Source organism: Netta rufina, assembly GCF_964035555.1.
Source record: "Netta rufina genome assembly, chromosome: 3".
Classification (NCBI taxonomy): Eukaryota; Metazoa; Chordata; class Aves; order Anseriformes; family Anatidae; genus Netta; species Netta rufina.
The window spans coordinates 45233541-45261237 of record NC_140125.1 but is presented as its reverse complement, the minus strand read 5'-3'; the positions used below and the strand labels follow the sequence as shown (position 1 = coordinate 45261237).

Sequence of the window (27697 nt, the reverse complement as noted above, 5' to 3'; positions counted from 1 at the left end):
TAACACTACAAATTTGATCTGGTTCAGCCATGAGCAGATGATTGCATTATGGTTGAATTAGCTGAACATCATGTGATGGAGTGTTTATGCTGGAATTATGTTTATTGCCTGCTAAATACCTGATCAAGTATGATGTCAGTGAGAATAAAAATTACCCCTTCAAAATTAATTGAGCAAATTGCAACAGACAGAATGATTTTCTTCTAGTTCAGTACTCTGCATCTTGCAACAACACTTCTGTCCATTTCTGATCTGATACTACACCATACTGGTGCTGGACATTCATATCTGTTGGTGATTTATGATACCAAATCTTGTTAGTCTCTGCTAATGCTTGAGAGCAGTACTTAACCATTTTAATTATGATTTGTGATTCCAATTTGGACAGATTTCTGTTTCATTTTAATGACTGCTGTCTCAAAATCTGTGTCATAAAATTTTGATCTGGTTTCTAAATACACTTGTTAACAGCTTGTAATCATGATGTGCATAGATGGAAATGAGGACAAGAACCATACTTATTAGGCTGACTGCAGTTTGGAAAAATAATAATTGAGCATAAGTATTTTGGCATAAATCTAAGAAATGTTGTTTCCCAAAAAAGAATATGCTCTCCTTTATTCTTCATTTAATCTTATATACAAAGTTGGCTAGTAAATACTGTTTTTCAGGAGCACAGCAAAGAGAATTTAATCCCAGGTTCCAACAAGCACACAGAAGTTCTTTTGTTCCTCCATATCATAATCAGATGAGGGGGTTCCTCTGGAGAAGTCCTCAACCACAAGGTAAAAACTTTGTTTGTATTTGGAATTACCTCTATCAGCAATGTAACAGCTGTCTCTTTATGCAGTTTGTGTTTGTATGCATGTAGTTACCCTGTGCTGGCAGCATTCAGTTACAAACCTTTTATCAGTTAGAGTTGTGTAGTACCATCAGCAGAAACTAACTGTATAAGGTGGAGAGTAGCACTATTATCTGAAGTTCTTATTTACTCACAATGTTCTGAAGAAATCTTTGCGGTATTTCAACTTTCCATGCTTGGTCTCAGCTGAATGATGTTTAAAGCTGTAACAGGTCTAAAACAAATCAGCACAGCTGCACTGAAATGTCTGTTTAAAGTCTTTGGTTGCAAATCTTAGTTCGTACTTCAATAAAACACTTAAGCATGGGAATAAATTTAAACACATTTTAAGTGATTTTCTATATCAGGGTCTCAGCTTCAAGGTTATTGCTTAGATAATAGAAATGAAGTCCTGTTTTGTCTTGACAAAAATTAATCTTGAGTCATTCACCGTTCTCACTTCTTGAACAGAACAGATGCTTCAATGAAGCATCACTGTGAATAACACCACTGAGCTCATATTAATGCAGTTTTACTTCCTCATTATTACAAATTAAAGCATATACACATAGATTAGAGAAAATAACCCAAAGGAAGAGAAGTGTCTAAGAAAGACACGTTGTTTTGTGAAGTCTTCAGAGCCTAAATTTCTTCTGTGTTGCTAAATGAAGTTTTCAAAGGAGATTGATTCAATTAGTGTGGAGTGTTAATAAATAAATACAGTAAAGTCTTGAATGTGTTTCAGCTGCTTTTGTTGTATGCTTGAGAGTGAGATACTGTCATTTGATTCACAGATAAAATTGTTTGATGTAGGTTGTCAATACTAAAATACAGTGTTCATGTTCACTGTAAGCAAAAAACAGAACTTATCACTGTTATTGTGACCATCCCAAAAATCCAGGAATCACTTTTGTAGGCACTCTGATCACCTCCAGAGATCTCACCACTAGATGAATTCCATGAAATATGTTCCACAGTAACTGCACTGAACTGTGTTATAAACATGGTTCAATTCCATTATTAAAATATTGCATACTCTACACAGGCAAAATTAAGCCTTATTTACTACCCTCAGGACACTCTTAAAACGTGATGCCATAAATGCAGTTAAATATCTCTGCTGTAAATAAAATAGATCTATTAGAAAAATATATTTGTCATTACAAAAGAATCCTGCAGTGTTTTTAGAGCTCCTTTTAAACTGACTTGCCAAGATTTTTGACATTTTGAGAGAATTCCCTTTTTCATAAGTTTGCTAGTATTAAAACAGGTATTTGGTTTGCTTCATTATGTAGCTGTTGTCTCTAGTATGTGTACCTCTTACCACAGAGAGGAGGGAAAAAAAGAAAAGGGACCAAAAAAGTAGACAGTGTGTTCCATGATAGCTTGTGATAAAACTTCCTAGTAATATTACTGATACCTATCAATTCTATCCCTTATCTTCCCATGCTATACTGCTATAGTTGCTGCTGTTGCATATAATATAAAAATCACTGGATAAAATGCCTTAAAAATTAATGGAACAGTAACCATGGGACCCATACCTTCTGTCAGAAAAGTACCCAGTGATTAGGCATTCCTTGCTTACTCTTACCAGTTAACGTTTAAGAACTCTGTGGCAATGGCTCAGCTTCAACAGTGGAGGAAAGTATGCCTCCAACCAGAAAGTATAAACCGAAGAAGCAGCAGTATTTCTTTGAAATGATGATTTCAATACCTTCAAGCAGAAAAAGAATCACATTTAGCTATCTCATTTTGTGCTGAATGCTAACCTCTAATCTGTTGTAATTAGCATTTAATTCTCTACCTTTTTTGTTTTTGAGAGAAAGGAATTCAGCTTGTATTTTTTGTTTGTTTTGCCCTTTTTTTTAAACAATCATTCTCTTAATAAATTTATTGGCCATGTGTCACAAACTGAGAGATTGCATCCAAGTAACAGAGCAGGACACCAAAGCCTTTCAGAGAGGTAGAAGTTTTATCCACAGTGTTTCTTGTCTGTTAATTTAGAAGACTTCCCAATGAGTGTGCTGAGTTTTGTATATCCTGTTGAGTGCCTGAATATTATGATGCTTGTTAAACAGGTTCTAGGTATCTAACTTAAAGCTAAGGTTAGGCTTCTGTTATTAAGCAGTAAAATGTCTAAAATTTTGGCTTTGCAGATCTTGCTAGTCTCTGTGCTTTGCATTTAAAAGTATTCCCTGAGGTACCAGAGATGTTTGTAACAAAGAATGACTGTCTAAATTCTAGGTTCATGGCTAAAACAGCCCATCATGTGCTAGCTGTTGCTAGATAAAACTTTATTAATTAGCAGTTAAGACCACTCATATTGTTTTGAATCCCACTGTCACCTCATTCTGTAAATAGCTGAAAATAAACTGAGCACTAAGAACTATGGAAATCATTATTGCCATGTATCTCTGTCGCTCTCTTCAGCAGTCCAACTGATAAACGTTTATTTCTCTTATAATACAAATTACTACCTAGGTCTAAATCAATATACAGAAGATAGACAAAAGAAAGTCTAAGCTTATCTGTGTATTGTCATATACTTCTATAACTTTATTTAAACATATCAGTAATCTGAGCAATGATTGTCATACTTGTATTTGAAAACCTGTCTGGAAAAGCACAAAAGTGAGCTGAAGACAGGAGAAAGACATAGTAAAGATAGTGTCTGTAGGACCACTTGAAATAGCTATATGAATGGTTAAAATTGACAATACTCTAATACATTAGAAATAGACAAGGGACTTGGCTAGACTATAGCTTTTCTGATCTGCCTGTGGTAAGGTAAACACCAGAACTCTGTCTGATGGAACCATGTAAAAAGAAGAGCAATTCCATCATGTGCTTTAGCCTTCAACATCTCAAAATACTGTCCATGATTACATACCAACTGGAGAGGAACATGCTTTTTTTTCAAAACATAAATACATTTTTGTTCTTGCAGACTGTCCAAATAAGTTCTTGTTTTCCTGTTTTAATGTTAAAAAGCTTCTCCTGCTTCCTCCAGGTAGAGAACATAGAATGGGACATCCAGACCGGAGGCGAAGATTCCACCTTCCTCCTCGGTAAAGAATAAATGTGATGACCTAGCAAACTGAGATGGTGGGATAGTTATTGTTGGGATCATTATGTCTATGAAAATTTCTTCTTACAAACTTTAGAGAGTAACTGAACCATATGACTGCAAAGGAAATGACTCAAAGCTGAGGCTATTTAGGGTGTTAATTAATTCCTTGTCATGTTGAGTCTAAGCTTACAATGAGACCAAAATCACTAAAATTTAAGTTAAAGGTACCAACTGAAGCAGAGTAGCATCTAAGTATACCTACGTTATTTTGTGCTATTGACACTGGATGTTCTGAAGTATATTTACCACATCATTATATATTCCTGACTATAAGTTTTAAGACTTAAACTACAAGTTTTGCACACTTTTGTTATACTTTTCTATGTTATAAGACTTTGCACACCATGAATCATGTGGAATGTCTATGCTGAATTGTGGTTTGTGTCTTGTGTAGATTATATCTTAATTTTAAGGGTTGTACCATTGTTACTGAAACCTGTTGAAAAGTTTGAAACATGACATCACTGATTGTAAATATCACCTGCCAATGAAACAAGATGACCTTCCTGTAAAATGCAGTGCTTTTCTGCTAGAGCCAAAAGCTGCTGTTGCTTTTGGCTCTTTTAGTTAAGCAGTTCTGTCTCAGTTGAATGTGCGGGATGAACCACATCATTGCTGAGGAGAGAAAGAATCTGAGTCTTGTCATGCTTTACTTCTGCAATAAATAATACTTAGGAGAACTAGTCTTCTTTTCACTTTCCCGAAATTCTAATTCAAAGACTTATCTTTATAATTCTTTGTTAAAAAATAGGTAGGCTTCACTTTGATTCAATTTCAGTAATAAACTTAATTATAAAATTAATTAATTTGAAATAAAGTTAATATAATACTAAAGGAACATAGAACAGAGCATATGCAGTTTTTAACAGCATTGTCAGATCATATATTGATAAATTGGTACAACAAAAACCCCTCTTCATGCATTACAGCATGAAAAACACACTACTTATGTTTTTTAAGAAACTGTTTTGTTTTGTTTTGTTTTTTACGAGTTCACAATATCCTTCTCATGTCTTTCATTTGCATATCCATTCAGTTAAAACAATCAGAGGTACTTTGCTTAATCGCTGTCATTAAGAAAAAAAAAATAGGCAGTTATGTACAAATCCTATTTTAAATCATGAAGTGTAAAAATTGTATCAGGAAAAAAAAATGTCAACACTTAAGTCACATAGAAAGTGGGTGACACTTAAAACTGTAGTTAGCTCGTTACTGATCTGCATCTCAACAGCCTAATTGAAAATTGTATCCATCTATGTAATCTTCAACAATTTCATTCTTTTCTTGGGTTTGTAGTGATTTTTTAATTGGCCTGGCTCAAGTGGATGTTTATGGAACTGATGGGATTTCCTCTGTTTATGTGCTTTGGAATCACCCTATCTTCAGTTTTGTACTTCAGCATTTTCGATAGATTAAGTTATGTAAAAAAACTCTCTTCTCTTTTGTATAGGAAGTATATGATGAAAGGAAAATGAAAGCCTGATGTCCTGTTCCCACTCGCAAAAAAGATTGAGCAGCAGAAAAAAAAAGGCATCAAAATGTTAAGAGCATGTTTTTAAATCTGATACAGTTTGCAGCTTTTCATAAGAGTCAGCTTTTAGAAGTTTTCCACTTCCCTAGTTTTCAATCTCTGTAAGAATCAGCAAACTCTTTAGTGTACCCAGTGCATATGACGTTTTGACCTGATCCTTGCATAAGTTGAGTCAAAAATTACAGATTTTCTAATTGCCTTGTTCTTTGATATAGCATTCAGAAAATAAGTATATTTCACAATTTAATACCACTACAACCCAAACCATTTGAAATTGCATTAAAATACCTTATGTGGAATTGTGACAGATTTTTGTTTTTGACATGTAAGCTTTTCTCAGTAAGAACACTTCCTTAAGTTTCTTTACATTCCAGACCTGGAAATTATTTTACTTGAAGGACTTTCACCAATGTCAATGGTGTTGAACGAGAACAAAACTTTGTAGGTACTCAGAACCATGATGTTAATGTTTATCATGTCTCAGCTAATTTTTCTTTTTTTGTTTTGAATAACATTGAGTATCTTGTTAATAGTTCTCAAGATCATCATTCTAGATTTTACTGATATAAAAACTATATTTCAGTGTCATACTTCTGTTTTACTGCCATGTTTATTATTTTTATAAACATTTTGAAAATTAGATCTATATCTGAAAACTATCTCATGACCCTTACTGACAGAGAGTAGCAGATGCAATAATGCTTGCATTAAGATTTGCATAACAGAAGGTTCAGAGCACAAATGCTGACCAGGATAGTTAGTATATAAATCACTGAACCTGGAATGCATCATTATGATACTTTAATCACCTACATAATAAAGACCACAAAATCTTACCCTGCATCAGACCCTAACTTCTTTTTAAGGTAGATTACACCAGAAATGTGTATCTTATCAAAATAACAATACTTTACATACTGCAGAATGTGTAGTATTTCTAGCCTTTCTAGATTTCTATCTACTATTTCTTTTTTGGGTGGTTTCGGAGAAGTTTACAATAGTTACCTGAGTTTATTTCCTCAAGCCAAATGATTGGTAGACTAGAACAAACGCCTTTTAAGTAAAATGTTCGTAAAATGGACTAAATAATTTGTTTTCCTGACTTGTTAATCTGTGGGTTTGGTAGACAGCCAGTCTTCAGATACTGGATTTCTATAGTAGATATCTATTTCTATCTACTAGATCCAGATACTAGATTTCTAGATGAATCTAATTTCTAGATTACTGTTGTGTTACTGTAAAAGAAATATTCTGTGCCTTCTTTCTGGATTGAAATTGTCTAATGCCTGTTTTTGTCTCTAAATTCCATTGAACTATCTAAGGAAATTCACAACTAAGAGAAGAAATACAAACAGAAAAACAGAGGAAATTAATTTTTCTGAAAGAGGAACAAGGGGCTCCAAACTTTATAAAATTGTGGTAGATGCCTGTCTGCATCTTCAGTCATATAAATAAAGATCCACAATAAATGTGGTCCACAGTCTTGCTCAGATAGTAAAACATACGCTCAGAAACGTCTAACAATTAGGACAGGTTTTTCAGAGACACCTATAAATCTGAAGATATACTTTTGGAAACACTCTGAAAACAAGACTGAAAATGTTACCAAGACTGAAAAATGTAATGAAAAGTATTTCTTGCCTTTCAGGCACGTTTCATTAATTCGTGTCTTTCATGAGCAGTTTGAGTACTGTAGCTTTTCAATGTTTTTTGTTTGTTTGTTTGTTTTTTGTTATTAGACTTTTTTCAGTGCTGTTGTTGGTGTCTTATTTGGCTCCTCACAACTGTTTGTCTTTTAGGTCGCCCAGATGACCCTACTTATTACTGGAAGTGAATGAAAATGGATAAGAGAACAAGATGCGTTTTTATGAAAGGCTGTATGCTGAAGATCCCAAAAACTTTAAGTAGTGGTGGTGGGAAGGCTCTAATCAGAATTTTATCATGCATCATTTTCAGTTAGGTTTTACTTTGTATACATTGTTTTTCTAGACTATTGCTTACTGAAGTAAATTACAAAATGTAGCAAAACAATTCTTATGTATTTTAGGCTTCATACAGTATTGTTTGGAGCACTTCATAAAAATGTTTTTGACAGAGTTATACAATGATTTAAAAAATTTGTAATAAAAAAATCATGCCTAAAAACAGAAGCCAATCCTAGGTGTTAAAAGGCTGCACAAATTTAATTAATTCACCTAGTTCTATTGGCAAAACTGTTATGCCTCTTCTGTGAAACCTTTATGCTATATGAGGATGAAATTGCCCGGTCTTGGGGGGGAAAAAAAAGTCATACTGGCTTACTTTCATAGGTCCTCAGTCTCAGAAAAAGAGAAAAGGGCAAAAGCACTGCTGAAACACTCTAGATTAGTTTTAAAATCAGTTTATACGTATAAAACTGCTGCAGCTGTCCTGTTCTTTTGGGGCTTTTCAGAGCTGAGTCAAATACATAGTCCTCTTTTAGAATACCTAGAATTCTCCTCCGTATGCAATGAGTAATTTTTGAAACATTTAAGGCTTATGTTAGTCCTTAAACCTATCTTTAGATAGCCTCAAAATAAAAGTGGAAGTGTGAGCCTCTGGCCAGTGTAATTTTGGCAGAAATTCTAAATTAAGAGAAAGCTAACAGACAAGTTGAATGCACTCATGTTTTTATAAGTGACAGCTACTTGAAGCACATGTGTAATTTTTTCTCTGTTGACAACTTTGATACCTTTTTTACAGATGTTTGTGGAGACATGATTTCACTCTATACTAGATAGTCCTGAGAGATACAAGTAAATGGACAGACAGAGTACAGGTAGGGCAATCAGGTATCTCCTGTTAATTTTCACTAGTCTTACACATCACACAGGCTTTCTTAATACTTCTGAGATGTGTGATTTTAGAATAGTACATAATTATGCTCAAATGTCTTCAGAAGTGTTTAGCATGTGGAAAACATGCTATTTTTATATTCCAAAGAGAAAACTTAGCTCTCATTTTGAAATCTATTTTCATAAGCAGTACTATAGCTATTTCACAACTTAGTAATCACTATACCATAAAGATAAATCTAATGTAAACTCTGCTGGTTTTAGTCCATTATTGCTCAGTTGATGTATTTCTTAGGCCTTGTGCAGGTAATTCCTTTGAGCCAACTGTCAGTGGAATTTAGTTGCAATTTAGTATACGTGTTGTGTTAAAGTGAATAGTATTGTCAGATGTATATAACTTGATACTATTATTTCCTTGTATTATTTCCTTTCTCTGTTTGTAATGCAGTAAATATATTCTTTCATACCCTGCATGTAGCAACAGTCTATCTAAACAAATAAATTGGCAGCAACACAGAATTTCTAACTCAATGAAAAATGTGAGCAGACGCTATTTTTACACGATGCAGTGTCTGATATACATTGTAGGGATCTGGTTGTGATAGGGATATTCCCACTTCCTTTTTCTCTTGATTTGTAACTGACTGTAATTGTACTGCCTTTTTTTCCCATTTTTTTCCTTTTTTTTTTTTCTTTCCACAAAACCTTTTGAATGATGCGGTCTGAATTTTATAGAAGTTCTTTACTTTCAGGAATCTCATTTTGTATAATGGTGTATTTAAAAAGAATGTGACCATGTGCCAGAATTTGCTAGTAATTCCTCCTTCAGGTTCTGATATGGGGAAAGATTTCTGTTGGCCTCAATAAACAAAATTAAATACAGCTAGAGTAGGAGTTTTGCTGTGCTTGTTGTGGTATATTGTGAATTGCTGGTAATAATTATCCTGGCCACTGAAGAACTGTTAGTTTCTCTGTGAGTTTGTTGGTTGTTTTTTTTTTTTTTCCTCTTAAGGTTAGACCATAAGTAGAAGCTATTATTATTTTTTTTTTCCAAGCCAAAAGATTTTTTCCCATCAGGAATCAAAGTAGAAGCAGGAAGCTGAAACACAGAGGTGCTAATTTTCCTCACTGAACTTTAGATTGGTTAGAGTACTGTAAAGCTTATAGACTGTAGAAGGCTGTCATATACAAGGAAATATCCTTAAAGCTTCCAATCTAATAGTGTCTCCTTAATACATGGACTGCAGGGATACTTTGAATTAGTTTTTTTGTTTTGTTTTGTTTTGTTTTAAAAAAAAGGGGGGGGGGGGGGAACTGGTATGGATTTGAAGTGAACAAATCTATTTTTTGTGAAGGAAAGAAAATGCAAGGAAAGCAATTCTTATTTCTTGTTTGGCTATATTGCTTACTGTCTTCTTCAGCCCATGTGAAGTGTAGCTGACCCTCATCAAATGTTCACTTGAATTGTGTGTTTATTAGCTGCTCTTCTGAAAGAAGATTCAGGGAATACTGATTAACATGGGTAATTTGATTAACACCAGTCAGCTGTGACTCAACAGTAGTGACCAACAGGCAGACGTTTTACTTCCTGGTTTCCCCAAGACATCAACGTGCCTCATCACTGTGGTCTTGTACAGTGATTATGGACAAGAACATGTGATTACATGTGTGAATGTGGTTACCATCATCAGACTTGCCCTGCTCTTGTTCAGGTACTGTGGGACTGCATCCTCACCAGTGATGCCACTGCCCTGCCGGCACTGGCACTGGCAGCTGCTGTTTTGCCTTCCCTTGTGGAGCAGCCCACATGTGCTGCTCCGTGACAGTGGGATTCAAGACCCAGACAGAACAAGTGGTCAGAAAGCTTGGCTGTAGGTACTGTAGTAACTGGACAGTGTAAAAAAAAAAAAAAAAAAAAAAATGGCCCCAAAAAGACTAATGGTTTGATGTTGGTTTTCTTTTTTGTTGTTTTTCACTTGTGCCAACTGTGAAAATAAATATTTTGTGTGTGTGTGTGTGTATATAGAGAGAGAGAGAAAGAGAGGAAAAAAAAATCTGGTGGTTCAGGTTAGGAATCGAAGCCAAGTACTGGCCCTGATCTTGCAATGAGTAGGAGTTATGGTAGTGCACAACTGAAAATTCTCTAATACATTTGAAATAAGATCTGTCTCCCACGTCTCAATTTACTACAAGTAGGAGTGGAGACTGGGGACAAAGAACTGCTGACTGCAGAATTCTAGTCACATGGTGTTGCATTCTGCACTAGGTGTTCATATTTGATATCAAAATTGTTTCGTTAATAAGCATCCTCAACAGACTCTCTGCACTGATTACATTTTGAAGTACTTCTCACTAGTCCCACAGAGGTAAAGGATTTGATTTGTTAATCTGCTACATTCACAAACCTGAAAAACACACCATCTAGGGAAACAAAGAAGAGAGTAAGATGGAAACATACAACTTTTTATATTTTTAGGCTTTTATCTTTGTGCTGGTACTTCTTATTCTGCTGTGGTTGGTAATTAAATCACTTACTGAATGCCCTATTATTACTACTGGTTACAAGATAAAAGACAACGTATTCAAAGGCAATATGCTTACTCTAGGCATGAACTTTAGTCTGAAATACATTGGTATTTCAAGTGTATTAATATCCTTCATGACGGAACACACGCAAAATACTAGATGTGTAAACCAATCCTAGAGATAATGCATCTGACAATGCTTGATAACTGGAGGCTTTTAAACAGAGTATGATGCACTCAGTCTTAAACATTCAGTACCCAACTATGCAGTTGACCTTTGGACTTTTAATAAAGACCAAAGCTGTACTATAAGAACTGCTCTGACCTCAGATGTGATTTTTAAATATGCCATAGAAAGCTCAAAATGTCATTGTTCAGTGAAAACAATCATAATTTTTAGAACTGTGATGAGAAGCTTGTGAACAAGAAGCTTGTGTGAGAAACATTTCTGGCATATGGAAAATTTATCTCAAGGTAACTATTCAGGAGTTACCTTTATCAGATACATCTTTACTCTAGTCAAGGGACGGTTTGTTTGCTAATAGCAAACAAAGTCCAGCAGGCTCTGTATTTATTTTCTGAGAATTCCTTAATTTTCAGTTGCAATGAAGATGTAGCTCATCTAAAAGGATGCAAACATGTAACATGCTGCTTTTTGATAATCATCTTTGCCCTCTGGTGTAATTACCCATCAGATGCTTTGTCCTTCTAATCTACATTCTGCTGGAGGGTTTTCAATTTGTGTAAAGTTTATTCAGGTTTGAGGCATGCTAGTGTAATACGCATATGAAAGATCACCAGTTTTAAATGTGTTGCTTACTGAATACAGTGATAAGGCTGACTCAGAATCTTAACCATCTTCGGGCAAATTACAATACTTTTGTCTTTGAGAAAGCCTTTATTTTGTAGGTGTTTTATAATTTCTCCTCTACCTTCCTTGTGCAGAGAACAGACTGCATGAAGCAGCAAATAGGGGAGGTTCCACAAAATCCACTTGTGGTACTGCATTTCCAAAGAAAAGACAGAGAGCAGTTACACAGGTGCTACCCAACAGTACATAGCATTAAGATGGTGGTCAGTGCATCTAGAACAAAAGTTCTGTTTTTTAAAAACAGTTAACAAACCTAGGGCATACTGTACTTCCATTGTGGTTGCAAAACACTTAATACAATTTTTTCTTTTTTATTAACTCTGCATTCATGTTGCAACTTCACATGACCTCTGCAAGTCTAGACAGTGACTGATTTATGCTTTACATAAAGGTTACATTTTGAATGATTTCCTGAAGTAATCAAATGGAAGTAGTTAATAACCTGCCTTTTACTTTGAGAACAGACTTTTATTCCTTTGCATTAGTGATTACTGTATTAACTCCTGACAGCAAATAGTTCTGTAAGAAAATCTTGCTTCAAGCAAGTTTAATAAATAGCATTTAAAAAAAGGAAAAAGTTAAGTGCTAGTTGGAGCCAGCTTGTGTGTCCTAATACTTGCTTGTTGGGAGTAGGAAAGAAATGCCAAATTTGTGATTGTGCATTTGTTTCCTCTAACATGTTATTGCTTGATCAATCCTTCATCCTCTCCCTCCCTCCCTCTCTGTGATGAACACTCCCATCTGTCTGTAGAGAGAGCCCAAACCAGCAAGGCTGATAGCTTGTTGTTTTGGAAATTAAGATCTGAAAGACCAAAAAAAAAATGTTCCTCTTCTGTTGCTTGTGCTCCCAGAGTGCAGTGATTCAAGGGGTTGTTAACTGTGCCGTGTAATGCTAACTAGGGGCTACAGCTGGTGCCAGCCCCCATTTAGTTTTTGAGAGGATGAGTGTCCAGCCCTATCATGCTGGGGGTTGAGATGCATTTGCCTTTCAATGTGCTGGATATGGTATATCCTTCAAAAAGGAATAATGTCAATCTTCAAATGGTTATAATTCTAGGTATGTGAGGGTAACGTGTGAAGTTTCTATAACAAAATTTGTAGCATCTTCCTCCCATAAAGAGTTTCCTCAGTCTTCTTTATAACTTCAATCAAATCACTGAAAGGCCAGAGGGAGGATGCTTTTTGTTTGTTTGGTTGCTTTTTTTTTTTTTTTTTTTTTTTTTTTTTTTTTTTTTTTCATGAATTCTGTAGGTTTTATATTGGGTCCACCAGAAAAGGTAATAAATCAATTTGTAGGTAACTTTACAAAAGAGGATTAAGAGGATATGAGGCCATAATTACTTGAAAAATAGGAATTAAGGGTTATGTTTTATTGTAGATGTCTTGCACAACTGACTTCAGATTCACCACATCCTCTTAGATGTGTTAGGGTGACAGTGCTGGGAAATTAGCCCAGACCTGACTTCTGATAGGTTTCTTGACTGCTGGACTACAAACTCGCATGACAGATTGCATCCAGCACAGTAGGCTGCAGAAAGTAGTTAATGGAAAATAGACTGCTTTGATGTTCACTTCTGGTGGGCTGATCCTCTGGTTTAAAGGCTAAACACCTATTGTCCTCAGTAGGAGTTTTCTTTCTGAAAAGCTTGCACAAAATCTGTAATTTCCAATTTTGTTTTCTGAAACCATGGTTTGGTCTATTTCTGCATTCAGAAGCCAGCAAATGTTTTCAAGAGTGATTTTGAATTTTTTAGTCTCTAACTTCAGATGCCATAGAGAGGACCTTATTTCTCAGAAACCACTGAGCATCTGTCCTCTCCTGCTGAAGCAGATGTCTCTAAAGCATTTCCATTAGAGCACCATAAACGAAGGCACCTAAACACACTGCCTGCTTTCCTGAAAAATGGGGCCAAGCGCTGCAGAGATGCACCTTAGAAAACAGGCTCAGCTAGAATTAAAACGGGGGGGGGGAGGGTGAGGAGAGGGAGAGCAAATACAGTAGCAGCCTATGATTAGAAATCTTAACAATGACAGTGAGTTCTGTTTAATTTCTAACCGCTTAAAAGCAGGCCTGGGGAAATGCTCTGCTTAGAAATGTCATGGAAAGTGCAGCTGGTCCGTGGGCTTTATCTTGAAAAGCAAAGGATCTTTCCCATTTTGCAGTAACACTGCCATTTACTGGGCCATACCACTAGCAATTTGCAACAATGGGAGGGGAAAAAAGCTGCCATTTGACCTAGAATGCAATTTTCAACTAATTAATAAAGTGACCATTAGTGCCCGAGGGGATAATAACAGGAATAAGAACAAATTACTATGGGGTGCAAAGGAGGCTCGGGCATTGTATTGCAAATTTCTTATGGCACTATTCTTCTTTTTTTTTCTCACTAATACTTTTAAAGTGCCCCCACTCAACACTTGCTCCTTGTAGGACCCTTGCAAACCACATAAGAATTAGCCCTTCAAAGATCAATCAGGATCTAATTGTTGTTAACAAAGTGCCACCTGGAGAGAAATGTTACAATATACCTTCATTACAAAGCATTCAATCTCTCTCACGCTCACAAGTCCTGGCTACAGTACAGACAAAAAGGAGCGCTTGCTAGCATTAAGATCAGGCACCTGCAATTGCTTGGAAAACACTGGCAGTCCCTGCACAAATATGTTGCTAACATTGCAGGAGCCTCGTTAGAACTGCTCTGTTTATGCTTCCTCAGAGCAAATTTTGCTGGGGTCCCTCTATTAGCGGTGCTGTAACACATTGCTGAAGCCCTCATATTGCTGGGGACGCTGGGCACAGCAGCTACGCCATTTGCTGTGATCTCTCTTGGGCTTCAGGGACTGCTTTCAGCAAGGATCCTTCTGTGTTTTACGACCATTGATCTCCATGTCCCAAAGGTGAACACCTTTGAGCGTTGTGTTTTCATTCTGGTAACTGGCTCTGGCTGTCCTGTCAGAGATGGTGACTAGGTAGGGCACGTTTGCTGTAGGCCCTGCCTGTGCTAGTACTTTGCAGCTTCTTTGGTTAAGTTCAAGACGTAACTCACTGCCCAGCATCTGTCACTTACTTCTCAGACATGTTTGTGGCTACGTCTCCACAGAAGTTGAAGTCAACTGGTAATACCCACCTGTCCCACCTGTCCTCTGCCCTGTGCTGGCACTGGCATTCCTTTGACGTCCCAAGTTGGATTGAGATGGAGAGCCAACGGAAAGTTTTCTTTTTTAGGCTGGTTTAGTTCTGGGCATCTGCAAGTGGTATGGGAAGGAGCTTAAAGCAGGATTCATGAGTTTTACTGCCAGGTGCACTGGCCAAGGGCCTACCCTGGTGTCTGAGGTGGTGAGGGATGACAGTGGCACCCAGTTGAATTTACCTCATAGTGAAATGAGAATGCCTTCAAACTTCTCATGGCTGTTAGACTGCTGTCAGTGTCTGGCTGGGCTAGTACAACACTGCTTTGCCCCCTCACCATGGCTTAGATTCATTAGTTACCTTCAAGTATTAAAAAAAAAAAAAAAAAAAAAAAAGGAAAAGAAAATAAATCATCCATTGCAGTGAGTCCCAGGCATTTGCCACTGCACATCCCTTTCTGGATGCCTGATCTCCTGGGGATTCCTGCAGAGATTCCTGCTCTGCTTGTCAACAGCAAATCTACCAAGATAAAGCAGAACAGGACTCTCGAACCTTTTTTTGGTTTGTGGGCTCCTGGACATTTCCAGTGAACTGCTTTATAGGCAATTTAAAACTACCGTCATCAGACTTGCTTGTTTACAGTCAGGAAGTTGGCTTGACTGAAAGCTCTGTATGAAGGTAAACCCAGCCTCTTCCCAAAAACAAACATCAGTGGTTACCCAGGGTCCCCAGACCGTACTTGGCCAGTAATGTCGGGAACAGTGTTTCTGTTTGGGTGTTTCTCCTTCTTCCAGTTCAGTTCGGATGTGTTCAGTCCTCACTGAGTTCCTGTGTTGGCAACTGTGATAGCTGCTATTGCTAGGACTGTGGAAGCCAGGCCCAGGGGCTAGTGAGGGCAGTGCTTCCTTTCTGAGTCACCCCAAGGGCAGGTGCTTTTTCAGTGCAGGCTGCTTTCCCCGTGTGATTCTCTTCCCTGCACTGTCAGACCCTTCAAGAATACCTGTCATCCCCCAGCAGCAGGAAATCAGTCAGGTACCATGTTTGCTGTGTTGTGCATCACATTTGTGTCTGTGCTAAAGAAGATGAAGTTGTCCATGCTGTACGGATCCACTGCTGTAGTGTTTCATTTAAGAGAATTCAAAGCAAAAAGATCCAATACCTTTACTGAGTCACAGAGAAGAAAATTAGCATGGTAAGGGCAAATGGGCAGAAGCTCTGAGACATTCACACAGTCTTGCAGACTAGCTCACTGTCCCAAGTGCTGCATCCAAGAGCTTGCTTGTGGAATCCACTCCAAAAAACAGATTTAGAGGGTGTTGGCTAAGTGTCCACTGCAGCAGTGAGCTGACATGACCTGTGATTGTGGGAATACATGGGTTGTAATTGCTCTACAGAACTTGTATGGCTATTCTGCTGTTGCGGTTTGAGTATGTAGCTGACAAACATCATTTTGTACTACTTACACTTTTAATATAAAAACATTAATAACCCAATTAATCATTTATATGATCATTTATATAACCACATTTGATTGTTTGTAAGCATTGGATTAGTTCTGGCAAACACAATAAAAATGTAAGCCATCTGGAGTCTAAAGTACAACAATAATGTTAGTATGAGTTCCATGAATAGTATGGTGTTACCCTAAATCTGGCTGACTAAATTAATTTGATGTGTCAGGGAACAAACTGTGACAACCAAGTGCTTTCTAGGGGCAGTCTCAGTTGGCTACATCTTGGTTTCACCTGGGATACATTTATAGCAGTTATAGGCCATTATATGTAGAAACTATAATTTCACTTGATTTCTTCTAGAATGTTACAAAGATAACCTATAGTGGGTTTTTGACGTGTTCAGAGTATGTTCCTGGCTGCATCTCTAGCTAGATTGTTTCTTTAATGGAGGTATGTGGAGACAAGAATCTTCCAGAGAATTAGGCATGTGGTCTTAGGCTTCTGGTTTTAGTAGAGAAATCACATCTGTCCGGACACAGCCCCATACATGAATACATGGGGAGAAATGACACATACGGTGCCTGTTTTGTTGGATAGCTAAATTCCAATGCACTATTTACCCCCTTTTTCTTTTTTTTTTTTTTTTCTTGTGGGGAGGGGGGTGGTCAAAGTACTGCAAGTAAAGATACAGAAGGTGGTTTGTTGTTGTTGTTTTTTTTTTTTTTTGTTTTTTGTTTTTTTCTGATAAAGAGCACATTATGCACAACTGGACCAATCCTTCTGGCTCCTAACAGGCTTCATTTATTAAACATCATGCCAAATGTCTTTAACTGGAAGATACTGACTGTTTGTGCTCACTCTGCAGTTGTTTTGTAAACAGTTTGTGTTACTGCTGCAATTAAAATACATGCTTTGAATTTTTCACTTTGACTTTGTGTGTCTGCCCATCCTAAACTGCCATGTAAGCAGCACATTGATCATAAAGGAGCTGTGCCACTTCAACCTAGCTGAAGATTTGCCAAAGAACCAAGTGGTAATGTTTTAAATAAAAAATCTTTGGTGTAGCAGGAACAGTGAGGCTGCACTGAAGTAATAAATATGCACAGGCTTCGCATATGTGTGATGGAGGAGAGAAGAAAGAACATTCCCTATGAGTGGAAGAGAGCCCCACCCAGACAACACTGAAAGAGGTGGGCTTCTGACCATACAATCCCAGACTTGCAGATTGTCTTTTTGAAAGGCTGAAAGTCATTGATAGCACAAAACAGCTGGCATCCTTGAAATGAATCAAAATGGTTCAACGATTCTGGCTTTTTAGGTTTAAAATGTCCTTAAATGACTTTACTAGAGTTGCAGTGCTTTTCTCTGGAAGTTAGCAACAAGAACACATGCTTGGGACACCTCGCTGCTCTGCAGAAATCACTGTTTATATGTGATTTTCTATCCAGTCATTTGTATACATTGTTCATTAGGGAGTGCTCATTGAGCACGTGTTTTCAGACTTGATGAGTATCTAATTTGGCCTGCTCTAAGAGGATTCTGTCTAATCAGTGTGATATGGGGCAGAGTTAGGAAATCTCGTTAATTTCCCTGCACCTTCCATGTCATTTACTTACTCTGTCACTATGCTCAAGACATACCAACTCCTGTGCCACCTACTCTGCTGGAGTGCAACCTACCTGTATCTAGAAGTCTGTATGGATCTTGGATCCATTGGGCACTGCTGTTACTGTAGTGCATGGCCACTAAATAATGCCAAGGCCAAATACTGAGGTGCGCAAAATTAGAAGCCACTTGAAAGTATGGGCAATTGACTCCCTATGCTGTCCTTTGCCAAAACAGAGCTGACAGTATTCACCTCTCACAGCTATTACAGCTTGAAGAAGGGCAAGAGGTCCTTATGTGAATGGGCTGTAGGACTGCATAGTAGCTGGGTAAAGCTTCAGAGGAGAAAACATAGGAATAAATAGGGGGGAGACAGGGGGCTATCCAGACTGCAAATCTCTGAGCAAATTCATGCACGCCAAAGAAAGGCTCAAGGAACAGAGGTGCAAGGGTTTGCCATCCCCAAAACAGCTTGGCAGTCCCCTCAGGACTGAAGACTGGTTTCACTGGAGGGCCTGTTCTGCTGCTGACACAAGAGAAGGATCTACATATACATCAAAGTCCCATTAGAGTTAAAGGGAAGCATCTGCCAAACTTTCCCACGTTAGTGGAGGAAAAGTTGTCTAAAGGTATCTCACAAAGTAACAAAAGGTTGTTGCTGCATGTCACATTATTTTAATATTTGCCTGTGATACAAGCTGTATGCCTGTGTTATTTGTGTGTATGTGCTTGAAATCCTGCTATCTGTCAAAAAGGGGCATTTTGGGACTGTCCAGCATACTTTCCCATTCTCCTCAATGCAAGACTATAAATATACAACTTGTATGCAACCTGTTTGCATACTGATTCCTTCTCCCTGATCAATCTGTTGCTGATTTCCAAGGACTACAGCCCCCTTTGATTCCTGTTTTTTACTGCAAGCTCATCAGCAGGGATATATGCCTGAGGTTTTTCTTCTGTAGCTGTAAGTTTTTCTGTCTTTTGTAGCAATCATTAAAGTTTATTTGTGGGCTGAGGAAAGTTATACCCTTTCTGACAATGTGTTGTGGGGGTTTATTTAATCCTGTGGGGCATTTGAGTGCATTCTGTTGGGGGAGGGATGGAAGAAGTAAAAGAAAAAGCTGTAGAAATCAGTGGAACTGGAGATCTAGAGTCCTAGAAGGTGGCAATCTGTTAATTAGTGTTCTTGGGAAAACCTGCCTGTGATGAAAATAAAGCCCCGTCGTTAAAACCCACTGCATTTTCCTTTTCTGCCCCTGAATGTTGTTAACAATGTTGCACTCTGGTTAAGTAAAAATCTAAAACTGCACTGAAGTGTTAGTAATCGGTTCCTGAGCAGATTCCCTAATGCTATTCACTTTTCCCTGCTAATCTTCCTGTGTGAGTTATAACAATGCAGCACCAAATGAGAAGGAAATGTCAGGTTATGTTTCAGGGCCAGCCTCCTGCCCACCCTCCATCTGTGCTGATGTCAGTGCTTATTGGAACATATGCTGCCTGTTGCTCACTGACCATCTGTTAGCCGAGCTGATGAAGTGTTCCCGTTGCTGGGACAACCCGGCCCTTGATTGCCAGTGGCACCGCAAACATTTTCCGCTCAGGTTTCACTTTTATCTGTGCTCTGGAATGGCAGCCCCGGGTGGGCACGGGCTGCCCCATCCCTGCCTTTTCCTTCCACGTGCGGGCCGAGCCAGAACTCGGGCCCCAAGTTTTGGGGCAAGTGTGGAAGGCTGCAGCAAAACTCAGGTGCACGTGGGGCCTGCGATCAGCTGTGGGCTCAGCTCTAAGGGCAGGAATGTGTCTGGTGGTGGTTAGAAAGTGTGTTCGGTAAGAGCCCCTGGACTGTGACCAGCACAGCTCAGAAGTGCTTGTAGCCCAGGGCTACAGGGGTATTTTTGGGGCCAAGCAAAAGGCTAGAGACGGACAACTTTTCCCTTGCTTAAGAGCCACTTGTTCTGTAATTGCTGGGTTCTGTATTTGTGTCTGACAACCGCAAGTCTCTTTACAGCTTTAGGCCTCGGTTCGTAGAGTGAAAGTGATGATAAACCACAGCAGCAGTGATCAAACCGTTTGCCCACATGCAGCCTTTTTGCAGCTCCATCGGGTGAGCTCCCCCCCTCCCTCTTAAAAATGTCTACAAGCGTTAATCAATCCTCATGACAAGCCTGTGGGGCTGGCAGGTGGTATTCCCATTTTGAAGAGAGAGAAGCGAAGTGTGAGAGCTGGCATGAGAACCAAGGCGTGCCCACCTCCCAACCCTCGCCTGCTGAGATCACTAGACCATATTGCCCTTCACTGCACACCAAGGGCCCCAGCTCGGCCGTGGTGCCAACGGGAGCTGCATACCAGAAACGAGGGCCGGGTAGGCTGTGTCTTTTAGCTCTTCCCATGTTAAATATAAAGGGAAAAGAGCAGGGCCTGATAAATGAATTTTGTTGGTGAAGGCGGCTGTGGTGGTTAGGCTCAGTGCTGTGGTAACTGGGTAAGCAGTGACAGCCTTTAGGCTGCAGAAAGTCTGGCTGCTCGGTAGTGTTAAACATTGTCAGGTTGGGAAATGCCTTGATCTTTTGTCTGCTGTGTTGGTACTCCCTGGCGTTCCTCCCTGCTGAACCTGCCAGCAGTTTTAGTCCCTGGATAACATCAGTCACTTCCACGAGCTCTCTGCCACAGCGCTAAAAACTATCCAGTCCATCTTTCCATTCCTCTCCCTTCCATGCAGCCTTGCCACTTTCCTGTTTTACCAAAATCCTTTTCATACATGTTGCCCCTTTGCAGTTCCTACAAAGCAAAAAGTGAAGTTTATAGCCTCTTCTACAGCCTGTCCGTTCTGCGTTCTCCCAGTTTTCCTGTACCTGTAGCCTTCACTCTGGATGGCCTTTTTTTTTTTTCTCCCTAACTTCTCATGTTTCTAACATCCTCTTTTCTTCTGTACCTCACACAAAAATCCTCTTCCCATTTTTCTTTTTCAGTTCATCCTGTCAGATACCTGTACCATCTTTTCGTAGTAGAAGGTTGTAGGCTCCTGTAAGAGTTGCAAGAAAAAGGGCTATTTCTTTTTCACCCTGCACATCAATTATTGTTTTAATTAAATGACTGAATGCTACAATAATGCTGTGTGCTCAGAGACTACGTGACGTGTGGTAGAGCTGGATGAGATATGATACATACTGACATAATCCTAGGTGTTAATAATAATGTACTACTTCAGCATATGTTGCTATTTCAGGATGTTCTGGCACAATAGGCTGGTTTTATTCACCCTGGGGCCAAGCACATGAACAAATTACCGCAAGGCCAGTGAGTGTAGGGATTTGCATTGCCTCATCTGCTTTGTGGTAAGTGCCTGTGTTGGTTCCTATTCCATGGTGAGTGCGAGGTGCTGTGCTTTTGATGAGCAGCAAGCTGAGTCTCTTACCTTACATTTATCGTGGTTATGATAAAGACATTTATCTGCAGTTTATCACAATTACCACAATGGAGCCTGAGCACTCTGAATTTATACCCTCTCTTGTGGTGACTTGTTTGGTGCCAGTCTGCTTTTAATCCATTTCAGTATCCCTTTGCATTGCCAGAATGGTACAAATGAGCCAGAAAATAGATTAAAATTGGGCCAACTTTTAATCCCTTCCAAGAATTTTGTAGGTTTTGTTAGTTTTACAGGCCTGGGCCTCTATGCATTTTGAATCAAAACAATGCGGAATTTAGCACTTTCTTTCCTTTAAGAATTGACAACCTAAATTTCCCTTGATCAAGAAACATGAAGGAAAACTGGTAATATAAGCCACCATCTACCCAGCCTCTAGCAGAGTTTGCAGTTCTGAACTGAAAACACTATTCATACACAGGACAGGATTTCAATTTTTAGACTGAGGTTAAACCATCATACTGATTTCTGCATGTGGTTGAGTAGATAGATTACAGTGTGGATTTAGTGATACTGGAACAGCAAAAGTATTAAACTGAATACTTTCAAAGCTTTGAGATGCTACAAAGCATGGTAAGATGAGGCAGACGCATATATTTTACCAGAAATTTGTAATGTCTGAGCATTTCTAGGGCAGTAACTAAGGGTCATGTTGAACTTCCAGATGGTGATACTCCTGCTATCTTACATGGATAGCTTTGTGACAAGTACTGTCCTCATCTTAACTGGTGGTGGAGGTCTCTGGTTCAGTGGCCTGTCCACAACACTGGAAGGTAAACTAGGGGTTGTCTTGCAGTTGTACAGGCTTCTGAGGTGGGTACGCATAGTATTGGCTGATGCTTCCAAAAAGCAGAGGGGTGGATATAAATCACCTGTTTGATGATGCTTTGATGTAGGTATCAGAAACAGTTACAAAAGCACTGGGGAAGATCCTCAGCTAACTGGTATCTAGCGACACCATTAGAGAAAAAAACAATTTTTACTAGCCAAGAACCAGATCTCTGTGGCTAGGGTGTTAGACACTGAGGGCTCTGCGTAATCACAGCTCTCACACATTTCCTCAGTCTGGATGGCTGGATCCTGTGAAGAACAACAAATACTTGATTGCACTGCTGCACTCTGAGGTTTGCGGAGCGGGGCTCTTGTGTGTGCTTTTGTGAAAAAATCCCACCCTCGCCACAGTGGGGGGGAGCAGCCTGCCACTAACATCAGCTGTGTTAGGATTTGCTCTGCCTGAGTTCTGCACATCACTCTCTGCACAAATTAATTAAAAGATGCCTTAGGTAGGTGTCCAGCAGGCACAGAAGGAACCCAGCTCTGTTACTAGTCTGCAATCCCCAGTTTTCCAGCTGTCACTATGTAATACGGTCTCCCCCTCACGTAATTCCTTCCTGTAGTCCAATAGAAGTCCTTTAAAGATGGGGAAAAAAAAAAAAAAAAAGGAAGAAAAAAAAAAAAAAAAAAAAGAAAGAGGAACAACAAGCAAGTAATCCTGTCATACGATCTGCCCCAGTAGTTTGGGGCCTGTTTCTCTTTCAGGGGCTGTGAGCATGCTTTGAGGTGCACAATAGAGATGCCTTCTCCATTGACTGAGGAGCTCAATGAGCCAAGCTCGGCAGCAGCCCCGGTAACAGCAGCAGCAGCAGCAGTGGTGCAGCACAGTAATGGGCCCAACTGTTAACTGATTTAACACTCTGCCAGCTGCAGTCCCTGAGCTCAGAGAGGAGCAGCGGGCCTTTGAATATTACCTTTCAGCCAATTAGACATATGTCACTTTCAGAAAATGTTGCGTGCCTGCTCCCGTTGAAGAGAGGCTCTGCTGGGGAGTGGAGGGGAATGGCATTACCTGCTTTTCTCCCGAATGTGAGGACCCTCCCTTGGGTAGGAATTTGTTGTTTCTGGTATTATCAGCACTGTGGATGCAAGTGCCTGAAGAGGAGTGTGAGGAAGAGTGATTATTGCAGCTCCAGGTTTTTTAGTATCTTATGGGCTGCCTGGGACAGAGCTTTTACAGAAGAGGTGGGTTTGAGTCACTGAATTAAAATGAGACCTCTCTCCTCACCTCAACACTGAGAAAGTTAAAATCAGCATCTGAATCAGCTCATGTTTGCTTTTTTTTTTTTTAAAAAAAAAAAAAGAAAAGAAAGAAAGAGAAAAAAAAAAAAAAAAAAGATCTCAAAGAAACTTTGGATTCAGCTGAAGAAAAACAGTATGCAGATATCAGGGACTAGTGCAGATTGACAGCAGCTCAGAATGTAAAATTTTGGCCCAGCAATCAAGTTTACAAAAAAGTACAAGTCAAACTGTTATTAGGAAGTGGCAGCTCAGGGTGAGCACTGCAGACTGCTTGATTTGTCCAAAGGATCATCATCACAGTGCCACTGAGCCAGCAAAAAGGGCTCTGGGGTACTAGGCATGGCTGCTTCAAAGTTAGTGTCCTTAGGGTTGAGAAGTAGGTATTCACAGAAAATGAATATTAGGGATATTTATTTTCAGAATCAGTGGGAAAAGCAGAAGCATTTATATTTTTCATAGGGTAAATATGCCACATTTTATTCCCAGATTGATTGAATATCTGTATTTCAATAAAATTGAAATTCTTACTTCAGTCAAGTTAGTTTCTTTATGTTTTTTATATTAAAATACACAAAAATGCATTTTTTAACATGTGTATTGGGATGCAAATTATGGAAAAAAAATAAATAATGTGTTCAAAATATTTTAATAGCAAAAGTCAAAACAAGTGAAATAAAGGTAAGAACTTGAGCCCAGTGAACTAAATGAAAAAGATAAGAGAAATGCTTAAAGTTTTTTTTACAACATTGTAAAATTAAAGCATTCTGGGGATGGAGGCTAGTGGACAGAAAGACATTTGTTTTAAAACCTTGGCCTAATATTTTCTATCTGGCACTTGCTGTGACACTACTGGTGAGCAGAAATAAGGGGTCTAGAACTGTGTGAAGACTGCTGCTTTTCCTACTGGAGGTGGAGATTTGCATAAGTTTGGGACACAGTCAGACCTGGACAACAAAGTGTGTGTGGCATTCAAGAAAAGGGAATGGATGATGGCTCTTGCTTCTGTAACTTGTAAGAGGAGTGATGCAGCTAGGTTAATCACACACCAAAAAGCCAAGAGAGTGAAATGTTCTCTGAATAAGTGTAATCATTTCATTTGGTTTGGGCTTTCCTGGGTTTATTCTGGGTTTTTATTCTCAGTTTCATCAGTCATTCTGGTAGTAAGATGTTCTATGGTTTAGACTTTTGGTGCTTGGTAATTAGGAAATAGTGTTTCTCAGGGGCAATGAGGTGAAGCATATTTGGGGGATGAGGGTTCACACTGAATCTAAATATGCAGAAAAAGTTTTGAGGTATTGAGTCCTTTTCACATCTAACAATACCTGAAGAAAGTCATGAATTTAGATTTTGAAAAAATAATCCTTTCCTTTCCAAAAAAAAACACCCTCTTCCCTTACACTGTTTTGACCAGCTTCAGGCAGTGATGACAGGATTATGGAATGGTAATATATACACTGAAATGAGATGCTATTTGGAAGATCCCAGGGTTGTAGTCAGACAAGTGCTTCAAGCCAGAATAAGTTGTCAGTGTTGATAAAAGTAGTAGTTCCACACTTCCTATGCTTCTGGCTGCTTGTTCGCACTCTTGTGCTATTCTCTTCCCATCACCATACTCTCCTTTCTGCAACCTAACAGTGAACTGGAGCAGATTCAGCTGGAAATAACCTTTTCAGATTATTTCAGAGGCTGGGAAGGAGAGGGGCATGTGTGGCAGGATGTATTGGGACCTATTTTCTCCAGTCTGGTTCATTGCATGGCTACACAAACCCTTGTATCAGTAGATAGTCCATGGTACACAATGATGAAATTGAGCAATCAGAGCAGGAAGAAAGCAGGACCACTTTTTTTTTTTTTTTGTCTGTGCTAGCACTAGCTTATTGTCTTCAACAGTGCCTGTCTTCCCATGTAGGGAAAAATTAGGAAAAAGGACAATTTACCCTTTTTTAACAACTGGATCACCTACCAACAGAAGCCACTTGAGGAGATCTTACAAAGTCCAAGTCAGCGTCTTGTCCAGCCAGCAGCTGGAGAGCCAAGATCAGATGTTCCTGTTGCTGGAGCTCCTTGCAGGTGTTGCTACCTCTAGACTTCATTTGGATGTGACAGATTTCTCACTGGGGTATGTCAGTGCTGCTAAGCGTGTTTTTGATGGCAGTCTCCATTTTACCTGATAGTGTAGTTTGTAATTAAAAAAAAGAGATTCTGAACACAAGTGGGTTAAGTTTAAATACACCATCAATAAACAACACAGTACTTTCCCCCTGTGGAAGTGTGTTGGATGTTTACCTCACAGGTCTTGTATAACACTACACTGTTTGAACATGGTATTTCAGACAATGATTGTTCACTTTTTTCGTCTTTCTCTGCCAAATCTTCACTGAAGTGATCTTGCAGACTCTGTTGCTTTCTACCATCAGTCACTTAGTTGGTATGGCTCGGAACTTGCATATCTTTGTGCATTTGAATTCATTACTAATGCATAAGCATTCATCAGTTTGGCAGGAATGGACATTGCACATCTGTAATTCATAAGCTTCAAGACAGTTTTGGGTGATGATGATTCAGGCATCCACTAAATGTCCAAATTCCCTTTGGCATCAGTTGTCCAGCCATAACTTGTTGGATCCAGCAGAGTGAGTTCACATTGCAGGAATCATCTCCAAATTCCCGCTTAATAGTTTGCATGCAGTTCATGCTGGAATAAGCAATCTTTGCATGGGGGAAGCTGGCTGGAGTCAATTTCATCCCTTTTGGCAGAGAAAAGTTGATAATGGCATCAGTTGTTGCACTTTTAGGGACAAACAGATGGCATGTGAATTCTTGTAATTTCTGAAAGAAGCCTGATGAAAGCTCCCAGGGTTGTCCAAACACTGAAAAGTTATATTGATAATGCCATTTTCTTTGCATGAGTTCTAGGGCTCCCAGTTTTCCTTTGTTTGAAAAAACACTAACAGCATCGCATCCCAAAAAGACATGCAGGCCAATCAGTACCCTGCATGCGTCAGTCCCAGGGGGGCACGCTATTATATTACTGTCAGGGAATGAAGTTTGGTGTCTGCTTTCCAACTTTCTCATGCATTAGCCAAGATCTGTATTACTGCTGGATTTCACCCATCGTTTTAGCATGCAGTATAACACACATCTTCCCTTTTTTTATGGTACTTTGAGAAGTTCTGTTTTCTTGTGGTGGTCTGTGGTTAGCCAGAAAGAGAGGATCACAATTCAATATAGAAGTCTGTAATGTGCTTTACCTTTGTGATTTACTCACATGCACAACATCTTTTAATCAGGATTTTGATAAGGTTTAACTTCTTGAAGGGCCAAGAGAAAAAAAAAAATTGTTACTTGGACTTTGTGGCCTGCATTTGTGTTCTCAAAATGAATGTTGGTAGTGGATCGTCTTGTATTTCTCACTGTCTTTTGTTGCTTGTGTCTGGTAAATATTCTAACTTTCTGACTTTCTGCACCTTCCTATAGTTCAAAAGAGCAGAGATGCCTTGTTAACACCACTCAGCCCTGGGACGAGTCTTTGTTAATAACACAGACAGATGGGATAGTGATGGTTTCAGGGGGGCTTTGCTGGACTGTTTTTTCCCCCATCTGACTAAATAAACTAAGTCTTAGTCAAAGAGGTTTATCTGTTGCCCTGTTCTTGCTGATGGGCTTAAGTCTTCTTCTATCCTGTTAGCATTGTATGAAGAAGCCATGTGCATTTGACTTAATTCAGTTCTGAGGGCTGAAAAGGCCACAGCTCACTCTCACTGCATACTTTGATGTCTGCTGTCCTCTGTAAAACTGCTCTACACAGCACTACTTGGATGCCTATTGATTTTTACTTCGTTGCTTTCAGCTCTGTGGTCAGCACTAAATTATCTTTGGCAAGCATATCCATCAACAAGTTGTCGGGATACATGAGCTCTGTCCCTTTGTCTCCCTGGCTGATACGTACCTAGTGTCTCCTTCAGACCTGCTCTTTCAGGTTCCAAAGGATTTTTTTTCTCAGTTGAAACGTTATTTATTGGATTGCATTTTTTTTTCTTTTAGATAGAACTACTCTTACTTTAAGATAAAAATTGCTGTCGTATCTGGATTAATGAAGACACTTTATGATAACTGCAAAGGTCACTTGGTATACAGAATGTTTTTTTTCTGTAGAATATTCAGAATTTGGATTATCCATCTGGTAGTATTCAGCGTTGTTATTTGGTCTGCCTTTGCTTTTGAAGTACAAATGATAACAAGACTGGGAATTAATGAACTTCTGAAACCATAGATTCGCTATTGAAAATGGCAA

At 39.0% G+C, this 27697-nt stretch overlaps 1 protein-coding gene across 2 annotated transcripts in view; it reads left to right on the top strand.

Moving 5' to 3' along the window:
* The window catches only part of FAM120B (family with sequence similarity 120 member B), a 54416-nt gene extending 45345 nt beyond the window's left edge, over nucleotides 1-9071 (top strand). For both annotated transcript variants that reach the window (XM_084284001.1, XM_084284002.1), the window contains 3 exons: nucleotides 672-785; nucleotides 3855-3912; nucleotides 7305-9071. In XM_084284001.1, the coding sequence (XP_084140127.1) occupies nucleotides 672-785; nucleotides 3855-3912; nucleotides 7305-7317 (185 nt within the window). In that variant the 3' untranslated portion in view covers nucleotides 7318-9071. The remainder of the gene's footprint in view (nucleotides 1-671; nucleotides 786-3854; nucleotides 3913-7304) is intronic.
* Nucleotides 9072-27697: the final 18626 nt, after the last annotated feature.